Below are 22,824 nucleotides of genomic sequence, written 5' to 3'. Positions count from 1 at the left end.
CTTAACACATATTGTCTACTTGTTCATTTAGATACTTTGGCATTTTTATAATTAAAAAAAATCTCTTCTGATAGTTCCAACATCTGGGCCATATCTTTGGTTGACTTATATTGATTGCTTACTCTCTTGGTCGTAAGTCACATTTTCTTATTTCTTAGGTCTTAATATGTTAAAAAAAATTATTTGCTGGACATTTTGGATAGTAGAGACTGAAGTAAATATTTACTTCCTAAAAATGACACGTCATTTTTTATGTCAGGTCACTAGAGCTGGGAGCAAAGTGAATTTGATCTGTGGTTGGGCAGGGTCTGGACTTTATTGCAACTTTAGTTTGATTTGGTTCACTATTGAGTTGTAACGTTTTGAAAGTGGGATCAGAAATTTCCCTTCTATGGGGTCTGCAGTCTGAGAACTGGCACAATTGCCAGGATTTCTTGGAGCTTTGCAGTTACACTGTCAGTGTTTCAGACCACAAGAGATCTCTGTGTTACCAACCAGCTGCCAGCTTTTTGGGTTGCTAGGAAGTTCACTTTGCCCTCCAGTCTCACCCAGCTTTCTGCACCATGGGAGAGCGCTCCTGTACCAGAATGCCTGTCAGGGGGCTGTGGATTCTCCCAGCCTTCTGCCGTAACCTAGCCCCTGGTGGCTGAAGGTCCTGGGATGCTGAGGGTTGACTACTTTCAGCTGCCCTGCCTTGCCCTCAGCTTTGATATTTGCCCCTAGACCCTCCATAAAGACTCATGGGAACAAGTTGATAAGTGATGGGATCTGTAGCTGGGCCACTTTAGAATTCTGTCACACCAGCCCACATTTAATTAAGCTTAGCTGGTCTCTTCCTCCCCACTGAAAGACAGAGTCCTCCACTGCTGGCCCTCCACCAGCGATGAGAGAAGCCTTGGATTTCTTCATTTCTGTGATGGGCTCATCACTGTCTGGAGTTCTGTTCACTTAGTTGTATCCTCAGCTCTCTGGTAAATTTAGAAAAACTAATTTTGTAATTTACTTATCTTGGTTTTATTGTTAGGGTTAGCGCAACCCCAGTCTCTTGTGATTTTTTTCTTTACATCTTTTTTTTTTTAATTAACATAGAATGTATTATTTGTTTCAGGGGTACAGGTCTGTTCTTTTTTTACATCTTAACTAGAAATTCATCCTTTAATGTTCTCATGAATTACAACTTAAAAAACAGCCCCATTAAGATAGCCACGTGTTAGGACATCTAATCCACTATAGGATGAGGTGCGCATCAGAAGAAAGGTGCAGAGGGAGTCGTGCTAACTTTCCAGGGGATATGACCTATAAACTTGGCTCCTCCTTCATGTGGCAGTGTGGCCCAGGAACCCAAACCACTAGGCTGCAAGGAGGTTCTTCAGCACTCTTAGTAGTAACCCAACAAAATCCCTCTACGTTGTTCTTGGCCTTCTAGGCATAGAACATCTTAGGCAGTCAAGGAGAGTCAGCCTGGAGTGCCCAGAGCACACATATAATCCTCCACAACACTAGTCTGCTTATTCAGAGATTACTGAAGCCTGGTATAAACTCATTAATGAACAGATAGAATGTGGGATTTAATTTCATCTTTAATGGAGACATACCTAAATTGTGGCAGAACAAATGGTTGCCCTCTTGTTGTGTGGCAAGGGCAGACGAGGCTATGCTCAGAGGCCTACACGAACAAGGGCTGGTTCTTGTTCATGCAGCGCGTCCATCATGGGTCAGCTGAGGTTCTGCCTCATGTGATCCACATCCTGTGATTTAGGGGTGCAGCCCAGCCCGTAACTGGAACAGTGATGGCTGTCATATGGCAGAGGAAGAAGAGAGTCTGGAGAACCCCATGTGACCCAGTGGTGACAAACATCATTTGCATTCATATGCCATTGGCTGAAACAAGTCACATAGCCAAGCCGGAGTCAATGGGTGAGAAAGTACACTCTTCCTCTGGGGAGGAAGACAAAGATTTTTGAATAATAATATATCTGGTCACACATATTTGCTTTCCTCCCCCTTGTCTCGGTGACAGTCCCAAGTCCCATCTGAGCAGGGCATCAGGATTTTGTGATCATCTTCATGTCAGATCCTGATGCGGCTCCTCTTTCTCTGTAGGCCAATGGACTAAAAAGTCCAGGCTTTCCCGGCACGCAGGTGAGGTGTAGCTGTTGGGCGGCACAGGATGACCACAACAAACACACCGGTCTGGAAACGGGAAGAGTGCGAGATGCATGGCAGTCAGTGTCTGCAGCATTCTCATTGGGTAGGTGCTGAGGGGGCCCTTCTCTGGGCATGAAAGAGGGTCCTTGACGAGGCCCTGAATCTGTTCCTCAGGAGTATATTCGTAGTCCATTGCTCTCCATGGCCTTTTATCCATCTCCTAGGATTTCCTTTTCCATTATATTTCTTGGCTACATGTAAGAGGACGGTGAGAAATTTTCTTTCCCTGGGGGATGAGCATATATCCCAGACAGCTTCTTCCCATAGAAAATGTGGGGCCCCAGGGTCTAAGTCTCAAACAATCAATGCCTCTTTTAGTCCAGACTGGTGGTCCTGTGGGAAGTACCACTCTCAGAAACGTAATCAGTTCCATTTGACTTCATTCTGCTCCATGGGCCAACAGACCCATCCATAATTCATTTGGAGATGTATCCTCTCTCTAGACTTTACTGCAGATGACTTGAGTTTATCAGGAGTTTGTGGGAAAGCCACCGCTAGTCTCTTTTCGTCTGGAGCTATGAGGTCTAACTCAGAACTTACAGGTGCCACCTTGAGTCTTTCAGAGACATGAACAGTAGGCATTAAGGCCACACCTTTAATTTGTTAAAGGCGGTGTTTTAATTGGCCTTTGTTGCTCAAAACCCTTTTCAGATTCATCTTTTACTGGCTGGAGATGAGAATCATTTCTATATTCAAGTGCATAAGACTCCAATTTTCTGGAATTTCCATTCCCTTTCATGCCTGCTTGTACACTGGCCAATTCTTTTCTGAGTTTGTTTCTTGCAGTACCTCGTTACATGCAGACCAGACCAACCAGTGCACGTCCTAGTGTCCTGTCGGGGTCCACTCTGCCTAAAGCTTCAGCTCATTAGGGTATTATCTGCCTCACAAATTATCACAAAAGACAATTTCACCAAATGTTATACCATTTACCAAACGCCATCTCCCAGCCTCCAGCAGATGTCTCCTCATCACCTGCCACCCCTCTCTGAAGCCAGGGCCACGTTTTAGGATTCGTTATACAACCTCTTACTTGTGGCACCAAGTCCTATAGATCCTATGTTAGGCCAAGTGATGCTGCTGTGATGAATTACTCCAGAATCTTACTACCCACAGCAAGGATAGTTGATCTTTCATCTTCACTACATTTTGCCCCCAGGCTGGTCTACCATATATAATGCAGGATGACGAAGCGGCGTCGATCAATGTTGCCAGGTATGGTGACAGAGAGAAATCAGGAGGAATCATGTGCAATTTCTTAAGGCCTCAGCTTAGGGGCCACATGTGTCACTTTTGTTTACATTTTGTTAGCCAGAGCCAGTCACAGGCCCAAGTCTGACATCTGCTGGGTAGAGAAGCACCATCTCCCCCAAGAGAGGGGCAGCGGCCCACAACACCATCTACCACACTTGCCTTATGAGAGAATATCTCAGAAAAGCACCCCAGAAGGGCTTAAGCAGAAGAAAAATTGATATATTCTACAGTGAAAATTTCTAAGTTTCACTCTGAAAATGTCGAGTTGAATGCACAGCCAATAAGGAAAGGTTTTTACTTGCATTTTGTAAAACTGTTAACAATTGGGCAAATATGTAAGGATTATCCTGTAGAAAGATGCCCTGTGGCCTGTGTTGGACCTGCAGGGTAGAATGGCTGTCTTCCATGTGCATTTGAAAATGCTGAAGCTGCCGCAGCGGCTCCAAAATCGGTCCTAGCTCTGATGTGACTCTGTGGGCAGGTCCCAGCTCTCAGGGTCTCAGGCTTTCATGGATCAAATCACAGCTTTACAGAGGATTTCTAAGACTTGTTCCATGTCTCCATTTTTATATGTAATCTATGTATCCTTAGAGGTTTTTCAAGGAAATTGTTAGTCTTTGAAAATGTTACTAAATATTCCAGAATAGAATATCAACTTTCCCATTTGCTTTTTGAGTTTCAAACAATAAGACATTTGCATGAAACAAAGGTTTTTAAGAGTATACTTGATCTTGTGGCTTTTTACCATGTGCTATTCTAGTCCTCTGGAACATAAAAATCATTTCCACAGCGACTAATTATAGTTTAAGTCACAAGTGTGGGGAATTAGAGGCAACCATCATGCAGATATTAAAAGCTTCTTATCTTTGAAGTTCTCTCAAAAACTAATACAAGCTAATAAGATGCAGAAAAGACATATACAGTATCCAATGTAGACATGAACTTCTCAAGTTGGCTTTTTGGGTGATCAGCTTGACATGAAACTGAAGAGAATTATTTTCTGCCCGATACTTCATACCGTTTTCAAAAATCAATTGGGCATATTTGTGTGGGTCTATTTCTGGCTTCTCTTTTCTGTTCCATTGATCTCTGCCAACACCCCAATCTCTTGATTACCACATATCATAACTTAGTATCAGCTAGTGATTCCTCCCACTTTATTCTTTGTCAAGATTGTTTGAGCTCTTCCAGGGCCTGTGCCTTTCCACATAAATCTACACTAAGCTTACTATGTCTACAGAGCACTTCCTTCAGTTTTACTTGGGCTTGAGTTAAGCCCATGGATAAACCCAGGAAGACCGGACACATTTACTATGTTGGGTCTTCCATTCCACGCAGTAGTGTGTCCGCGCTCACTAGGTCCTCTTGGACAGCTTTCACTGGCACGGTGTAATCCAACACATGTGGATCCTGTACATCCTCTGTTAACCGAGTACTTAAGTTCTTCATTCTCTTCGGATACTTTACATATGACTCCATTATCTTTGGAGTGATTTTAAAATGATCTTGTGTTTTTCATTTTGATTTTCTGTATGTTCATTGTCAGTTTATAGAAATGCAATTGGATTTTATGTGTTGATAGTGTGTCTTGTGACCTTGCTGAACCTCCTAGTTCTAGGAGTTAAGAAAAATTCTTTTCTTGTATGTTGAGACTTCTATATAGACAATCACGTCATCTGCAAACAGAGAGTTTTATTTCTTCCTTTCCAATCTGCATACCATTTATGTCTTTTTCTTGCCTTATTCAGTGGTTAGAGCTTCAACATTCAGTACTAACAAGTTGTTCCTGATCTTAGAGGGAAAGCATTCAGCCTTCCACCATTAAATGTGCTGTCAGCGGCAGCTCGGTTTTTTGAAGATGCTCTTTATCAAGTTGAGGGAGTTCCTCTCTCTTTCTAACTTCCTGAGAATTTTTATCATGAATGAATGTTGGATTTTGTCAAATGCTTTGTCTGGGTCAACAGATATAATCACATTATTTTTATTCTTTAATCACATGTGGATTATATTAATTGATTTTCAAATGTTTAACCAATCTTGAATGCCTGGAATAAATCCCACTTGGGCATGGTGAATAATTATTTTTAGACATTGTTGAGTTCAGCTTGCTGATATTTTGTTGAGGATTTTAGCACCTAAGTTTGTGAGCGGTATTAGTCTGCAGTGGGTTTGGGTTTTGTTGTTGTTGTTTGGGTTTTGTAGTTTTTACTCTCTCTGGTTTAAACATCAGGTAATACCAGCTTCACAGAATGAAGTGGGAAGTGTTCGTTTCTCTTCTATTTTCTGGAAGAAGTTACACACAATCGGGTATTAATTCTTCTTTAAATGTTTGGTAAAATACTCCAGGGAAACCATCCAGGCCTGGAGATTTATTTTTCAGAAACTTATAAATTATAAATTCGATTTTTAAAATGATTTTAGGACTATTCAGATTACTTATTTTACTTTAGTTGGGGTTTGGTAGCTTATGGTTTTAAGAAATTGGTCCGTTTCTCCTAAATGTTGGATTTTTAGCATGAAGTTGTTTATCGTATTCCTTTATTATCCTTTTGCTGCCTCTGGGATCTATATTAATATCCTCTATTCCACTCCTGATAGTGATGATTTGTGTCCTATTTTTATCTTTGTTGGTTTATGAATTTTACTGATTTTTTTTAAAGAATCCACTTTTGTTTCATTGATCTTCTCTATTGTTTTCCTCGTTTTGATTTTATTGATTTCTGCTCTTATCTTCATTATTTCCTTCTCTGCCCTTGCTTTCCATACCTCTGGAGAGAGGGAAGGGGTGTAACTAAATCTATTACATGCTTTAAAAACTCTGTGTTATGTTATATCCTCACTAGAGGGAGAGGGAAAGGAAAGAAAGGACATTAGGAAGGAAGCTGGGTCAGCACTTGTGTTCCACATGCGAAGGAGGGAAAAGAGGCAAAGATAAAGCACAAGTGATGAGCACAGGAAGGGGTGGCATCCTCAGTCATCACAGCATGCGAGTCAGAACCCCAGTGAGACAACACCTCACACCCACCAGGACAGCTGGAACCAACGGAACCAAGCAGACAGATAATAAAAAGTACTGGCGAGAATGTGGATGAATCGGAGCCCCATACGCTGCTTATGAGAGTGTTAAGTGGTGTCGCTATTTTGTTCCTCAAAAAAGCAAATATAGTTGCCATTGAATTGTACATTTTAAAGTGGTTAAGATGGTAAATTTTGTTTTTGTGTCTTACCACAAGAAAAAAAATTAAACACAGAATTACTATATGGCCCAAGCGATTGTTAGGTACCTACCCATTAGAAACGAGAACACGTACCCACACAAATACTTGTATGTGAATGTTCACAGCAGGATTATTCCTAATAGCCAGGTGGAAACCACCCAAATGCTCATCAAATGTGAATGGATAAACAAATGGAAGATTATTTGCTTGTTTAAACCAAAATATATAGAATACGTGATTCCATATAATGCAATCTATTCAGCCATAAAAGGGAACAAAGTACTGATATTAGCTACCACAAGAATGAACCTTAAAAATATTACGTTCAGTGAAAGAAGCCAGACACAGGAAGCCACATGTTGTATGATTCCATTAATGTGAAAAATCCAGAACAGATGAATGTAGAGAGACAGAGAGTAGACTAGCGATTTCCATGGGGAGTGACAGGAATGGGGATGGGGCTTCTCTTTGGAGGGATGGAAATGTTCTGGAATTAGGCAGTGGCAATGGTTGCAAAATTTTGTGACGTATTAAAGACTGCTGAATTGTACACTTTAAGAAGGTGAATTTTATGGTATGTAAATGATATCTCAATTTTAAGAAGAACCAATGGAGCAAACCAAGCAGAAGGGCATCTCCCTGGAGCAGCAGGCCAGCAGAGAGCATGGGACTTGGAGCTGCCCCGGGTCAGTGACAGACCCCCGCAGAGCCTTCAAACTGGGGGTTGCGGGTGGGCAGCGCCTGAGCGTCCTCATGCAGGCTGTGGGCCTCAGAGCCAACCACACCCAGAAGAAAGGTAGTCACTGTCTTAGATGGGAGGAGTTCCAGCCTCCAAATTGGAAGAAGAAAAGCCTAAGTGGGTATAGCGAAAGTTTATTCAAAAAAGCAAGAATGAACCAGCAGTGAGGAAGAACAAGAAGTATAGACTTCTTTTGTACCTAAACAGTAACTAAGGGCTCCAATGGGGTTGAAAATAGGATTTCCCTGAAGGCAACCCTAGACAGTTGTTGTTGTTTTCAGTGTTGTGGGGGGAGGTGAAGTCAACAAGGGAAAATGAACACCACCAGAGTAAAAATGGAAAATAAAGGGAATCCACGTGAGGACTGACACGTAAAGTTGTACTGGTTATGCACTGCACAACTCTAGGAGGTGCCATTCACACTGATGTGTAAATGTATGGCATTACCTAGAGATGTGCAATGCACAGTCCTGATTTCCTGACTTTGGCAACAGAGGATGCTTCCTCTTTTGAGACAGGAATCTCTGAAGCCTGGGAGGAGGGCGTGCAATGACACATCGAGACAAAATGGGAGGGAGTCCAGGGGCTCACGTCTGCGGCCCTCTTCTTTGTCAGTCAAGTGAAAGGTGAGGTTCTCTTTCAAGATTAAGAGAGAAAAGGGGCACCTGGGTGGCTCAGTCGTTAAGTGTCTGCCTTCGGCTCAGGTCACGATCCCGGAGTCCTGGGATCGAGCCCCACGTCGGGCTCCCTGCTCGGCGGGAAGCCTGCTTCTCCCTCTCCCACTCCCCCTGCTTGTGTTCCTGCTCTCACTGTGTCTCTGTCAAATAAATAAATAAAATCTTAAAAAAAAAAGATTAAGGGAGAAGAGTAGACATTTGTGGCAAGTCTAAAAAACATTTGGAGCAGCTGATGAGTAGAGACTAATAAGGGTCCCTCGTGGGTCGGACGACCCAGATTTATGGTGGACTCAACTCACTCACCACTTTATGGCTTCCTGCAGCCCCTTGGGGCTAGGCAATAGGAAAGCAGAGAGTGGGATCACCCAGGGCTGGAAACATGCAACCAGGGAGGGGAGAAGTGAAGGGAGCAGCAAGTCCTACATGGAGCGGCTGATGGAGATCGACGGGGAGGTGGGGGTCCGTCATGCCCTCATTTACCTAGTGGTCATCCAGCAGGCCACGACTGCATGCCCAGGCATGCAGGAGGCACGGAAGGGGAGTCTGGGCTGCATCGCAGGCGGGACTCACAGGAAGGGAACCCGCAGTGCAGGGGAGGAGGGCTGGGGGAGCCGGGGGTGGGAGGGGCCTAGAGTTGGCAGTTGGGGGATGAGGAGCAGCCGGCAGGAGAGGAACACAGACCACAGCTCTGCGAGGTCTCAGTGTGAGATGGGCCCCGCCCAGCAGAGTGGCCAGCATCAGGGGAGGGCCGGGCCCCTGGACAGCGCCTAGGACAAGGAGGGGATAAACAGAGGAGGCCCCGGGCCCGGGGCCGGATGGCAGGCTGCTGGGAGCTGACAGTGGGCCTGATGGCTGCACACCGTCCTGCCATGCCGTCCACACACTGTCCCGCCGCCTAATGCTCTGCTCTGCTGTGGGGTTTGTTGCTTCCCCTGGGGATGCCCGCATAACCCTACACTCACAACCACTCTTTAAAGCCCAGCTCAGTGTCCAGCAGTGTCCTCCCTCCTCTGTCACCTTGACAACAATACTTCTTCCTGATTTTTTCTCAATTCAAATAGATCTTGTGGTGGGGGGCCTCTGGAGAGGAGATGCTTCCTGGCCGACAGGACTGTTTCATTCACAGATGCAGGCTGAGACTCCACACCTCATGGAGCACCGCAGGTACAGGGCCAGGTGATGGAGACAATGGAGAGATATGTAGCGGTGGGAGGCAGGTCCTCGAGGGAAGCCGAGGTGTCACACAGTGAGCTGAGGGTGAGTCATGGGGACACTCGGGGAAAGAGCTTCCCGAGCCAGGGGAAGGAAAGGCCTGAGTGAGGCGTGTACCTGGAACACCTGGTGGCTCAGGGGGGCCGAGGTGGAGAGGGGAGGACCGGCACCGTGCTGGATGAGGGGACATGGCCCTGCCCTTGCAGGGCTCACACGCCTTCAGAAAAGACAGTGAATGGGGCGCCTGGGTGGCTCAGTCGTTAAGCATCTGCCTTCAGCTCAGGTCGTGATCCCGGGGTCCTGGGATCGAGCCCCGCATCGGGCTCCCTGCTTCTCCCTCTCCCACTTCCCCTGCTTGTGTTCCCTCTCTCGCTGTGTCTCTCTCTGTCAAATAAATAAATAAAATCTTTAAGAAAGAAAAAAAGAAAAGACAGTGAAGGGCACAGAGAGGGATGTGTAGCGGCCCAAGAACGCAGAGGCCAGCCTTCATGGAGCGCTGCCCCCAGGGTGGCTCCTGAGGGTGAGTGGATATGCCAAGATAAGGTGGGTGGGCGAGGAGGCCCCCAGGAGGGGCAGCCTGGGGGAGAGGCCTGCAGGGGAAGGGACGGCGGCGCCCACAGCTGCTGAAGGAGGGGACGGATAGCAGATGAGGTGCCTCTTCTTCCTCGTAGCAGAACCCTGACTTCGTGCCAGGCAGTGGTGTACCTGGCTCTGGTGGATACTGTGACTGTTCCTCTTTGTTCCAGAGAATGGCTGTTACCAGCCCCCCTTGCAGCTGCACAACCCCGCTCTGGAACAGCAGCGCAAGAGCCGTCTGCAGCAGGGCCCTGGGCAGGACCCCTGTCCCTGGCAAAGGCGGTCTGAGGGGAGAGCCCACTCTGCACAAGAGGCAGCAGGGTTTCCGCAGCCAGGATAAGGAAAAGCTGACCGCCTACGAACACTGACGCACAAGGACAGGCGTTTGAGGACACTGTCAAACTGCCCAACAAAACCCAAGGCTGTCTGCCTCCAGAATTCTCTTTGAGCGCAGGTCACTGTCAGGCAGGGACTGTCCCTGAAGTCTGATGTGCTCCTGGCCCTGATGGGGTGGGGGTGCGGAGAGGAAGCGCCCACACCCAGCCCCGCCGCTCACACACCCGCGTGGAGGGAGCACAGACTCCCACATTGGATCCTTCCAATATCTCTATTACATTCTCTAGCAATGGGCTGTATTTTTGGTGGTGAAGAGCCATCGGTTTTTTCATAATTAGGGAAATCTTGGCATTCTAACTATCTACTTCTCTTTTCAAAAGGATTAACTACTAGAGAAAAATATAATTTCCTTCTTATGAAAACAGCCTTGGAATAACCTCAGGATTTTAAAATCATGTCAGCATTCCTGCAGCTCTGATAATATTGTGAGCTCATGTATCTTACCACTGTGAAGTCAGGGTGGAAAATACATCATTTCTTTCAGATTCCCGGAACAACTTCAAAAGTTCTGGATCCCCAGATAAGTGGGCAAGAATGCGCAATTCAATCTGTGAAAAGTCTGTGAGACAGAATCCACATTAATTCTGAATCTACCAGCAGTGTCCCTCGTCATTGCCGCCCACGCCCCAGCCTCTACCCTCAACCTTCCGTCCCCACCGCAGCATCAAGGACAGCAACCTCCCGCCCATCTCCCAGGGTCCTTCGGCCCCAAGGCCACTGGCCACCCCTGTGTCTGCAAGTCTAAGGGACTTGTCCTGCCTTCCGTCAGGCCAGAGGTGTTCTCTGGGATAGGCCATATGCACTTGTTTGTTCATTCTCTAAATCAGAAGTTTAGAAGGTGCCTACGGAGGTATGCTTGGGATTTGATACTGAACAAAACAGATAAGCCTTTCTTTGTGGAGCCCATGTTCTAGGAGCAGGAGACAATGTGTGTGAGTTATCTGGTACATCAGAAGATGAGAAGTGAACTGGAAAAGACAGATCAAGAAAGGGGGTCCAGGAGGGAGAGGGTGGTCAGGGTACCCCTCCTCAAGACAGAGGAGGCAAAGGAGGGAGCGAGATGTTATCTAGTGAAGAGGTTCCACGCGGGCGTGAGGTGGGACTGGCCTGGGCTGGAGGCCAGCCCATCTGCAGGGAGCGAGGGGGGCAGAGCGCGGAGTGTGATGATGACAGAGAGAGAAAGGAGGGGCAGACTGCGTGGGACCGCGTTGGGGCATCTGGGATCTGGAGGTGAGGGACCCTTGAAGCAGATCTGCTCTTATTTACTGTGCACAAGAAATCAAATCTGTCTTTTGTATAAATATTTGCCTCAGGATTTACTTTAAAGAATGAATTCTGTAAGTACCTTTGAATTATCCACCTTCCAAGTATTTGCACCGTATGGAACATGTAAAGTGAGCCACCATGACAGAGGATGTCTCTCTGGCACCGTCAGCACGTACCTGCTGCCAGGAAGGTGTGGCCCTCGGGCGCAACAAACATGCTCCTCGGGGAGATGGTGAGCATCGTGCCTTCTGTACCTGAAACATTATTTCAAGAGCACTTGGTGAATTTGGTCATAAGCTGATTCATAGCCATTCCACACACAGAGTTTATTTTAATATCATTCCAAAGTCGAGAGTCCAGATTTCTGACTTTTCTGAATATTTTTACTAATATAATTTAAAAGCAACATGGTACTGATGAGAGTAAAGTAGGCTTTCTGTTGTTAAAATTTTACATTCTGTCTAGAATTCTTGGTGAGGAGCAGCTCAAATGCAGACCCTCGAATGTACTCCAGTAAGAATGTCCTGGCGGCCCCCAGAGCCTCACAGCCTAGAAGACAGGCTTTGGGGAAGCGCGGGTCCTGGATGCACAGAATATGTTTTAAAGGGCAGTAGGAGACACCTCCACGGGTCCTGCTTAAGGGTGACTGTGTATTTGAAAAGGACCCGGTCATGCTTCACTGTCTTGCGGTGTCCAAGCAGAGGGCAGGAGCACCCCACCAAGGGTGCAGGAGCTGGAGGGACGGGCCACAGAACCTACTTTGCTCAGATGTGACCTTTTTCTTTTTTAGAAATGTAACTGTCAGCCTTACAGTGGAACAGCTAAGAAGAAAGAACAGTGTTGGTATGCTTTTATAAACATTTCCAGTAGCTTTCAGACTTTAATAAAAGCCAGTCTTTTGTATGTTTGTTTGTTCTTTTTCTCTATTGGGAAGTTGGTGGGGGAGAGGTGGTGGGAAGGGAGCTACTTTCCTTGTATAATTATCATCTCTTTTAACTTGTAAACTGCTAAAAGGGAGGGGCCATATCAGTTTAGCTGTGTTTTATTTTTCAGTGTGTATTTAAATCCTGGTCATGCAAACACAGAGAACTTGAGGAAGGCAAAGAATTTAGTTCTACAGGAAAGCAATTATAAATACTTGTAGGTTTTTTAAAAAATGTTACCCAATACTTCAGCAAAGTAGAGAGAAATGTGTTACCTTTAACATTTTGTGGCTTAGTAATTTGAATTGGGTGCTTGGAGATACCTTGGATATTCTGTTAATAATAAGAGGAGAATAGCTTTAGCTGAAATATCTACTTGTAAATTAATCTGTATCATTTGATGTTATTATGATTTTTTAAAAATTATTTTTAAAGTAAACTCTATGCCCAATGTGGTTCTTGTACTCATGGCCCCAAGATCAAGAGTCGCATGCTCTACTAACTGAGCCAGCTAGGCGCCCCCAAAACTGTACCATTTCAGGGCATTTAAAATGTGTCACGTTTTATTAGACCTTAACAAAATAGCCAATGCCAATGTATTACGCATAAGCATATTATTATGTAAAACAAGCATCTAACACTGAAACACAATGTTGGTGAGTACACCACCAGGTCCAGTCAGCAAATATGAGAACAATTCTCTTTGACTCCAGCCTGTGTGGCCCTTATGGTAATTATATATAGTAATGCTGTTAGCAGCAGCCTAAACTACAAACTTAAAAATTTCTATGTAACATCCGCAACATAGATTTCTGTGAATTTTATATACTGTAGTTTCCCCTTAAAAACATATTTTAAGATGAAACTTCTGGTCTCTCCACCCTGACCATCACCGTCCCTTGGTGCTCTTGGCACTTGGTACTGGCCTCAGTCTTGGCATGTGCAACTGCCCTGTGGCTGGTGGACAGTGTGTCCACATCCCCTGAAAAGCCTGTGACAGCTCACTAAGCACCTTAACACCCTTACAACTTGGACTGAATGTCCCTGCTAGTTTCTCTCCTGTTACCACCATTCAAATCAGGAGAACTTCTGCGGCAACATCCTTTTGTGCTTGGCAGTACCTTCCACAAAATACCTCGCTCTATCTGGTAATGGAAGTCCTTGGGTTTCAGTTGGCCTCGACTCCCTGACTGGATCTGGTGAGGCTACTGGATGTCTCAGACCCCATGCTTTGGGCCCAGCAACCCCGCATGGTAAGGCAGGCACTGTCTCCCCATTTTTTAAGGTGAGGACACCAACGCCTGAGGTATGAAGCTAGTGGCTCTCAAGTTTTCTCTACAATAGAATCACGTGATATCTTAAAACACCACCAAATATTCACGTGATAAGCTCAGTAACAGAACAGAGATGACAGAAAATGAGAGCCAGTGAACTTAAAGACAGTAGAAACTATCCAGTATAGAGGAGAAAAGAAAATGTTGAGGAAACATGAACAGAGGCTCAGAGACCTGCGGGATAATACTAGAAGTACAATACAATTGTTATTTCAGTCCCTGAAAGAGAAAAAAGAGACCAGTGCTGAAAAATTAAAGAAATAATGGCTAAAATTTTCCCAGATTTAGTGAAACACATATTTTTCAGATTCAAGAAGCTGAACAACCTTAAACAAGATGAATTAAAAGAAAATCAGGCCCAGAAACACCACAAACTGCTGAAAACCAAAGATGGAGAACAATCTTGAAAGCCACATGAGCGAAATGACACAGGACACATAGAGGAGTGGCCTTGTGGGTGGCCGCCAACTTCCCATCAGGAGCCAAGTGCTCAGACCACAGAGGGGCTGACTGAGGGCACCGTCAACTCAGAACCTGCTCTTGAGCAAACTGTGTCTTCCGGGAGTGAAGGTGAACTGAAGCCATTCTCGGATAAATAAACAGGAAGAGAACATGTCCTCAGGGGGCCTGCTCTGAAAGGAGTGCTAACAAAAGTTGCTCAGGCTAAAGGGAAAGGTCCCAAGGAAGCCTGCAACTTGAGAGGGCAACAGAAATGCTCAGTACCCGAAGAAGCATAAAGACTGTTTTTTTTTTTTTTTCAAGCTCTTTAGAATATTTATTACTGTTAAAAGCAAACATTGTAACACTTTCTGGGGGTGTTTACAGTGTGTGCAGATGTAATGCATGGCAGTGATGACAAGATGGTGCTCGTAAGTCTTCCACAACTTACTGGAAGTGGTAAAACGTTAAAGCCAAAACTACACTGAAAATTGATTATGACTACTATAATCCCTGTAGCCATCACTAAAAAATATATAATGAGAGGCGCCTGGACGGCTCAGTGCGTTAGGTGGTGAACTCTTGGTTTTGGCTTGGGTCACGATCTCAGGGTTGTGGGATCAAGCCCCACATCAGGCTCCATGCTTAGTGGTGTGTCTGCTTGAGATTCTCCCTCTCCCTCTGCCCCTCCCCCTGCTCATGCACTCTCTCTCTAAAAATATTACACAATGAGATGTAGCAAAAAATCCAAAATACAAATTGAAATGGAACTCTAAAAATTACTCAATAACTCAGAGAAATGCAGGGAAGAGGGAACAGAATGAAAACAGAAAGAACTAACAGGAAAACAAAATGGGCAACCCAAATCCAACTATATCAATAATCATATTAAGCTTAAATACTTTAAACAAACCAATTAAAAACAGAGTTTGAGCGCACAAATATAAGACCCAACTATATGCTGTCTACAAGAAATCCACTTTAATAAGATTGAGGTAGATTACAAGTAAATGGGTGAAAGAGGATATGCCATGCAAACACAGATGAGAAGAAGTCTGGAGTGGCTATATTAACATAAGACAAAGCAGCATTCAGAAGGGAATTTACTATGCATAAAGAGAATATCACAGAATGATAAAACGGTAAATTTACAAGGACATATAAATTCTAAATGTGCACACATCTCACAACAGAATTTAAAAATACACAAAGCAAGAACTGACAGACTTGCAATGAGAAATAGACAAATCCACAATTACACTTAGAGGTGTAAACACTCCTCTTCCAGTAATATCTGGAAATGTAGAGATAAAATCAGCAAGGATACAGAAGGCCTGAACAACACTATCTACCAGCTTGACCTAATTGACATTTATAGAATACTATATCCAAAGACAGTGGAACACACATTCTCTTCAAGTGCACATGAAACATTGTTCAAGATAGACGATATCATAGGTTGTAAAACAAACAAATTTAGAAAAATTGAAATCTTATGCACAAACAATGAATCATGGAACACTACATCAAACACTAATGATGTAATGTATGGTGATTAACATAACAATAAAAAATTTAAAGAAAAATTGAAATCATTCGAAGTATGTTCTCTGACCATAATGAAGGCAAACCAAGAATCAGTAACAGAAAGCTATCTGGAAAATTCACAAACATCTGGACATTAAACAACATACTTCTTAATTAGCCAGGAGTCAAAGTAGAAGTCTCAAGGGAACTTAGAAAATATGTTAAACAGAATGCAAAAGAAAATACACAGTATCAAAATCCATGAGATGTAGCTAAAGCAGTACTTACAGGGAAATTTATAGCATTAAATATTTATATTGGAGAAAAAGAAAGGTCTCAAATCAATAATTTAACCTTCTACCTTGGGGAACTAGGAAAAGAAGAACAAATTAATTCTAATGCAAGTAACAGAAAAATAATGAAGATCTGAAATTAATGAAATTTAAAACAGAAAAGCAATACTGCTGACCCTTGGACAACACCGGTTTGAACTACACAGATCTACTTATACAGGGATTATTTTTGAAAAATACAGGAGAGTACTGCAGGTGTATTTTCTCTTCCTAATTTTCTTAATAACATTTCCTTTTCTCTAGCTTACTATTGTAAACTAAAATTATTTTAAGAATACAGCATATAATACACATTACATGCAAAATATTTGTTAATCAACTGTTTACTTATCAGTAAGGCTTCTAGTCAACAGTAGGCTATCAGTAGTTAAGTTTTTGGGGGCTCAAAAGTCATATGTGAATTTTCTACTTGTGCAGGGGGTCAGTGCCCCAACCCTTGTGTTGTTCAAGGGTCAACTGTACAGAAAAATCAGTGAGGCCCAAACCTGATTCTTATAAAAGACCAAAACAAAACAAAACAAAAAAAAAAACCCTGATAAACATCTATCTAAACTGTTCAAGGAGAATAAAAAGGCAAAAAAGATCAATTTCAGGAATGAAAGGCAGATATCACCACAGATTACACAGACACTAAGGACAATAAAAAAAATCCTATGAGCATTATATGCCCATAAATTCAACAAGATGAAGGGGGCCAGTTCCTTGAAAGACACAAACTACCAAAATTCCACTCAAGAAAAAAACAGAAAATCAGGATAACCTACATCTATTACAGAAATTGACTCTGTAGTTAAGAACCTTTCCACAAATAAAATTCTAGGTCCAGATAGTTTCAATGGTGAATTCTACCAAATATTTAAGGAATAAATAATATCAATTCTACATGATCTCTACTAAAATATAAAAGAGAAGGGAATACTTTGTAACTCATTTTATGAGGCAAGTAATATCCTAATAGCAAAACCAGACAAAGACATATCAAGAAAAGAAAACGACAGACCAGTATCCCTCATGAATATAGACAGAAACAATCTTAAACAAAATAGAAACAAATCAATCCAGCAATAGGACAATCTGTCATGACCAAGTGGAGTTAATCCCACAAATCCCAGCCTTGACTGGTTCAACATTTAAAAATCTATCAATGTTGGGGCGCCTGGGTGGCTCAGTCGTTAAGTGTCTGCCTTCAGCTCAGGTCATGATCCCAAGGTCCTGGGATGGAGCCCTGCTTTGGACTCCCTGCTCAATGGGAAGCCTGCTTCTCCTTCTCCCACTCCCCGTGCTTGTGTTCCCTCTCTCGCTGTCTCTCTCTGTAAATAAATAAATAAAATATTTAAAAAATTTTTTAAAATAAATAAATAATAAATAAAAATCTATCGATGTCATTCCCTATATAAATACATTGAAGACGAAAAGTCACACGATCTTAATAGATGCAGAAAAAGCATTTGACAACATTAAATATCCATTCATGATAAAAACTACTCTCAGTAAACTAAGAATAGAAAAGCATTCTCTAACATGACAAAGACAATCTGTGACAAAACCTAAAATGAACATTATCCTTGATGGTGGAAGACTCAATGTTTTCCTTTGGAGATCAGGAGCAGGGCAAGGATGTCTATTCCCAGGACTCTATTCAACACAATAGAGGAAGTCTGAGCCAGCACGATAAGGCAAGAAAAAGAAATAAAAAGCATACAGTACAAAAAAATAAATAAAATGGCCATTATTCATGGAAGACATAATTGTCTATGTAGAGTAACCCATGGAAACTACAAAAAAGCTTCCTGGGACTAATAAATGAGCTGACCAAGGTACAAGGATATAAAGTCAACCTACAAAAATCAACTGTATATCTACATATTACCAATGAACAACTGGACATTAAACTTAAACAATGCCATTTGTAACAGCACCCCAAAATACCTAGGTATAAATCTGTTATGTTGAAAACTACTAAATCCTGATGAAAGAATTCAAAGCCCTAAAGGGAAAGATACAGCATGTTCTTGGATTAGAATACGCAATATTAAATACCAATGATCCCAAAATTGATCTACAAATTCAACACAATCCCAATCAAAATCCCAGGATATTTCATAGCTATCAATGAGCTGATTCTATAATTATGGATCATAGGTCTAAATGTAAAACATAAAACTCTAACTTTTAGAAGAAGACTTAAGAGAAAACCCTTGTGATCTTGGGTTACACAGAGAGTTCTTAGATACACACCAAAAGCATGATCCATAAAAGAAAACACTTGAAAAATTTGGCTCCATCAAACTTTTAAAAACCTTTGGTTTGGGAAGGATGCTATTAAGAGAATGAAAAGCAAGACTTGTACTAGGATCAATTGTTTTTGCAAATCACACTGGATTTAAAATATATAAAGAACTCTTAACAAAACTCAGCAATGAAAGGTACTTCTACAATGTCAGAGTAAGGAGTTTGCCTCATTCTATGAGGTCAGTATTACCCTGAATCTGAAGCCAGACATTAAATAAAACACCCTCCATAAATAAAGATACAAAACCCCTCAACCAAATATTAACAAACTGATCTAAAAACATACAAAAAGGATTATATACCATGAACAGGTAGGATTTATCTCAGGAATGCAAAGGTTTAAAATCCAAAAATAACTAATGTAATACATCAGATTAGTAGAATAAAGGACAAAAAAACCCACATCATCACAATAAAACATTAAGAGCAATTGCCAAAATTCAACACTCATTTTTATGAAAATATCTCAACTAACTAGGAAAAAAATTTTTCTCAAACTAAGAGCATCTATAAAATTTACTCACTTTGAGTAATTTCAGTGTCATATCTGTATAAAATAGGATGTGTCCTCTACCCAATGGAATGCCAAATCAGGACCAGGTCAGACTGTAAATAATGACCCAGCTACATGCTCCTGGTTTCAGGGTCACCCAGCAAACAAGCATAAAATTCCTAATATAATTTCTCCCAGGACTCATAAAACATCAGCTTTAATGACAGTCACTTTACAAGAGAGAGAGAAACAATTTTCCCATTTGTCCTGAGAAAGCAGTAATGTTGTTTAAATGGATTATTTTTAGATGAATATGAAGGAAGCCTTTTTAATAATTAAATGCCAATTTTTATGTTTTACAATATAAAAAATAACAGGATAACAGAAATGTCACTAAATACCTAACTTAAAAAATAGCATGCTTTGTTAAATACGTTCTTCCAGAGAACACAGTCCTGAGAAGGATGTTGGCCCATGCCAAGCTCTTCATGGATAATACCTTCCGCATTGCTCTGCGGCACTATGTCCCAGCCAGGTCTGTCTGCTCATGTGCATGGGTTCATGTTCACAGATGTATACAGGAAATGCCACGGAACTTCTGCTCTGGCCTCTGTGATGAAAACAGCAATTGGACAGTTCTGTCCCTAAAGCCTCATGCACAAATGTATGCGCACACATTTGTCTGTCAAGGTGAGCCATGAATGTACATGCGAGTGATCTCTAAAGACCAAGGCTGAAATGAAGTGACTATGGGGGCTGTGTGACAGCTAACAAGAGCCTGAAACATCTGGGAAGGAGTCAGATCCCATTTGGTGACCATCTGAATGTGGCAAAGACCCAGCACACCAGGGATGTAGGCGGGATCACGGCTGTGACATGCCCATGGTGGCATCCAGGTCAGACCTGACTAGCAAATGGATGCTGTCAAAGACCAAAGCTAGATTTTAATACAAGGAGGAGCTGTGCCTTTCTGAGGAAGAAGAAAGAAATGTCAAAGCCCTTGCAGACACAGATTAATACTGTCAGTATTAATCTCCTCAGGAGAGAGGCTGGCACCCACCTGACATGAGGAGACAACATCTGAATGCCATGGTGTGAAGGCAATATAATCGGCGTACTTGGCTTGTTAGGGTGAGTCTTTAGTATCTGCCATCGGCTAGTCCCCTCACGCTGACCACTCAGTGAAAAAAGACTTTTTTTTTGAGTATAATTAACATACAATGTTATATTAGTTTCAAGTGTGCAACAAATTCTGTATATTACCCAGTGTTCATTACGACAAGTGTAGTCCCCATCTGTCACCAGACGTTATTATGATATTAATGATTATATTCCCTGTGCTGTACTTTTCATCTATGTGACTTATTTTATAACTGTGGGTTTGTACTCTCAATCCCCTTCATCTATTTCATGCATCTCCTCACCCACCTTCCCTCTGGCAGCCACCAATTTATTCCCTCTATTTAAGAGTCTGCTTTTTTCTTTTTTTGGCAGATCTGTTTGTTTTGTTTTTTAGAATCCACATATAAGTGAAATCATACGGTATTTGTCTTTGTCTGACTTAACTTCACTTAGCTTAATACCCTCAAGGTCCAACCACATTGTTGCAAATGGCAAGATCTCATTCCTTTTTATGGATGAGTAATACTCCATTGTATATATAGACCACATCTTCTCTATCCATTCATCAGTCGATGGATTCTTGGGTTGCTTCCATATCTTGGCTATTGCAAATCATGCTAAAATGAACACAGGGGTGCATGTGTCTTTTCAAATTAGGGTTTTTGCACTCGGTCACAGGCCAGGTGAGCACAGAATGCAGCCAGAGACCAAGGAGACAGGAGTGATTGACTGCTTTTCTCTGAGGGCGCACTGAGGAGTGGGGCCCCAAGTTCTCTGCTCCTGCAGGACCAGAGATTGGGAGGCCGCCATTCTCACTCTGTCCTCCAAAGCAGTACGGAAAGCTTTCAGGGAACAAAAGCTCCCACCGAGCAGATGACTTAGTCTGGCCCCTGGCAAGGGTGGGGCAATTCCGCCTCCAGCAAAGACGTTCAGGAACCACGGCAACAGGCCCCTCCCCCAGAAGATCAGCAAGAACAGCCAGCCAAGACCAAGTTTACTGATCAATGAGAACAGCAAAACCCCAACGCTAGGGGAATACAGCACATAGAATTCATGTTTTTTTTCCCATGATGCTTTAGTCTTTCAAAGTTAATTTTTTAAATTTTCTTTATTCTTTTTCTATTTTTTTAGTTGAATTTTTCTTCTTTCCTTTTTCAACCAACATCTTATCAATTTTTTTAAAATCTTTTTTAATTTTTCATTTTTATAGTCATATTCTATCTCTTCATTGTATTTAACTTTATTTTTTTTCTATATATATATGTTTTTCTCTCTTTAAAATTTTGGGATACAGTTTCTTCCAGCAGACCAAAATATACCCTAAATCTAGTGTATGACATTGTCCTGTCTCCCACCTGATCACATTCTTTTTTTTTTTTTTCATTCTTTTTTCAAATTAGTGTTTTTGTTTTCTTTGGGTAAATACCCTAGTAGAATTACTGGATCATATGGTATTTCTATTTCTGATTTATTGAGAAACCTCCATAGTGTTTCCACAGTGGCTGCACCAATTTACATTCCTACCAACAGTACACGAGAGTCCCTTTATCTCAGCATCCTCACCAACACCTGTTTCTTGTGTTTTTGATTTTAGCCATCCTGACTGGTGTGAGGTGGTATCTCATTGTGGTTTTGATTTGTATTTCCCTGATGCCGAGTGATGTTGAGATCTTTTCATGTGTCTGTTGGCCATATGGATGTCTTCTTTGGAAAAATGTCTACAGGTTCTCTGTCCATTTTTTATTGGAATAGTTTGTGTGTGTGTGTGTGTGTGTTGAGTTGTAAAATTCCTTCCATTTTAGATATTATCCCTCTATTGGATATATTATTTCCACTTCCCATTCACTAAATTGCTTTTTCATTTTGTTGATGATTTCCTTTGCTGTGCAAAAGTTTTTTATTTTGGAGGACTCCCAATAGTTTATTTTTGTTTTTGTTTCCCCTGTCTCAGGAGACATATCTAGAAAAATGTTGTAACAGTAGATGTCAAAGAGATTACTCCTATGTTTTCTTCTAGGATTTTTATACTTTCAGGTCTCATATTTAGGTCTTTAATCCATTTTAACTTTATTTTTGTGTTTATTTTGTGACCCAGTTTCATTCTTTTGCATGTATCTGTCCAGTTTTCCCCGAACCATTTATTGAAGAGACATTGGATATTCTTGCCTCCTTTGTCATAGATTAATCAACCATGTAAGTGTGGGTTTATTTCTGGGCTCTCTATCCTGTTCTACTGATCTATGTGTCTGTTTTTGTGCCAGTACCATACTGTCTTGATTACTATAGCTTTGTAGTATATCTTGAGACCTGGAATTGTGACACTTCCAGCTTTGTTCTCCTTTCTTAAGAATGCTTTGGCTATCTGGGGTCTGTAATTTGTATTCCATACAAATTTTGGTATTATTTATTCTAGTTCTGTGGAAAATGCTATTTGTCAATTTGTTAGGAATTGCACTGAATCTGTAGATTGTTTTGTATAGTATGGGCATTTTAACAATATTAATTCTTCCAATCCATGAGCATGGTATATTTTTCCATTTATTTGTGTCTCCTCCAACTTCTTTCATCAATGTTATGTAGTTTTCAGAGTACAGGTCTTTCACTTCACTGGTTAAGTTTATTCCTAGGGTGCAATTGTAAATGAGTTTGTATTTTAAATTTCTCTTTCTGCTACTTGGTTATTAGGATATAGAAATGCAACAGATTTCTATATATTAATTTTGTATCCTGCAAGTTCACTGAATTCAGTTATCAGTTCTAACAGTTTTTTGTTGGAGATTTTAGGATTTTCTATAT

General features: G+C 42.0%; 1 protein-coding gene across 1 annotated transcript in view; it reads right to left on the bottom strand.

Moving 5' to 3' along the window:
* Window positions 1–22,824, bottom strand: part of LOC114196851 (DNA polymerase nu) — a 97,667-nt gene that overhangs the window by 43,941 nt on the left and 30,902 nt on the right. Inside the window, exons 8-10 of the mRNA XM_028087656.2 lie at window positions 12,745–12,802; window positions 11,723–11,800; window positions 10,725–10,839 (exon numbers count right to left, since the gene is read on the bottom strand). Coding sequence (XP_027943457.2) covers window positions 10,725–10,839; window positions 11,723–11,800; window positions 12,745–12,802 — 251 coding nt within the window. The remainder of the gene's footprint in view (window positions 1–10,724; window positions 10,840–11,722; window positions 11,801–12,744; window positions 12,803–22,824) is intronic.

The sequence above is a fragment of the Eumetopias jubatus genome, unplaced genomic scaffold (genome assembly GCF_037043125.1).
Source record: "Eumetopias jubatus isolate StellerSeaLion01/CBP00866 unplaced genomic scaffold, mEumJub1_p1.0 scaffold_2, whole genome shotgun sequence".
Lineage (NCBI taxonomy): Eukaryota > Metazoa > Chordata > Mammalia > Carnivora > Otariidae > Eumetopias > Eumetopias jubatus.
The sequence above is the reverse complement of the archived record's forward strand: the minus strand, read 5'-3'. Positions and strand labels throughout refer to the sequence as shown.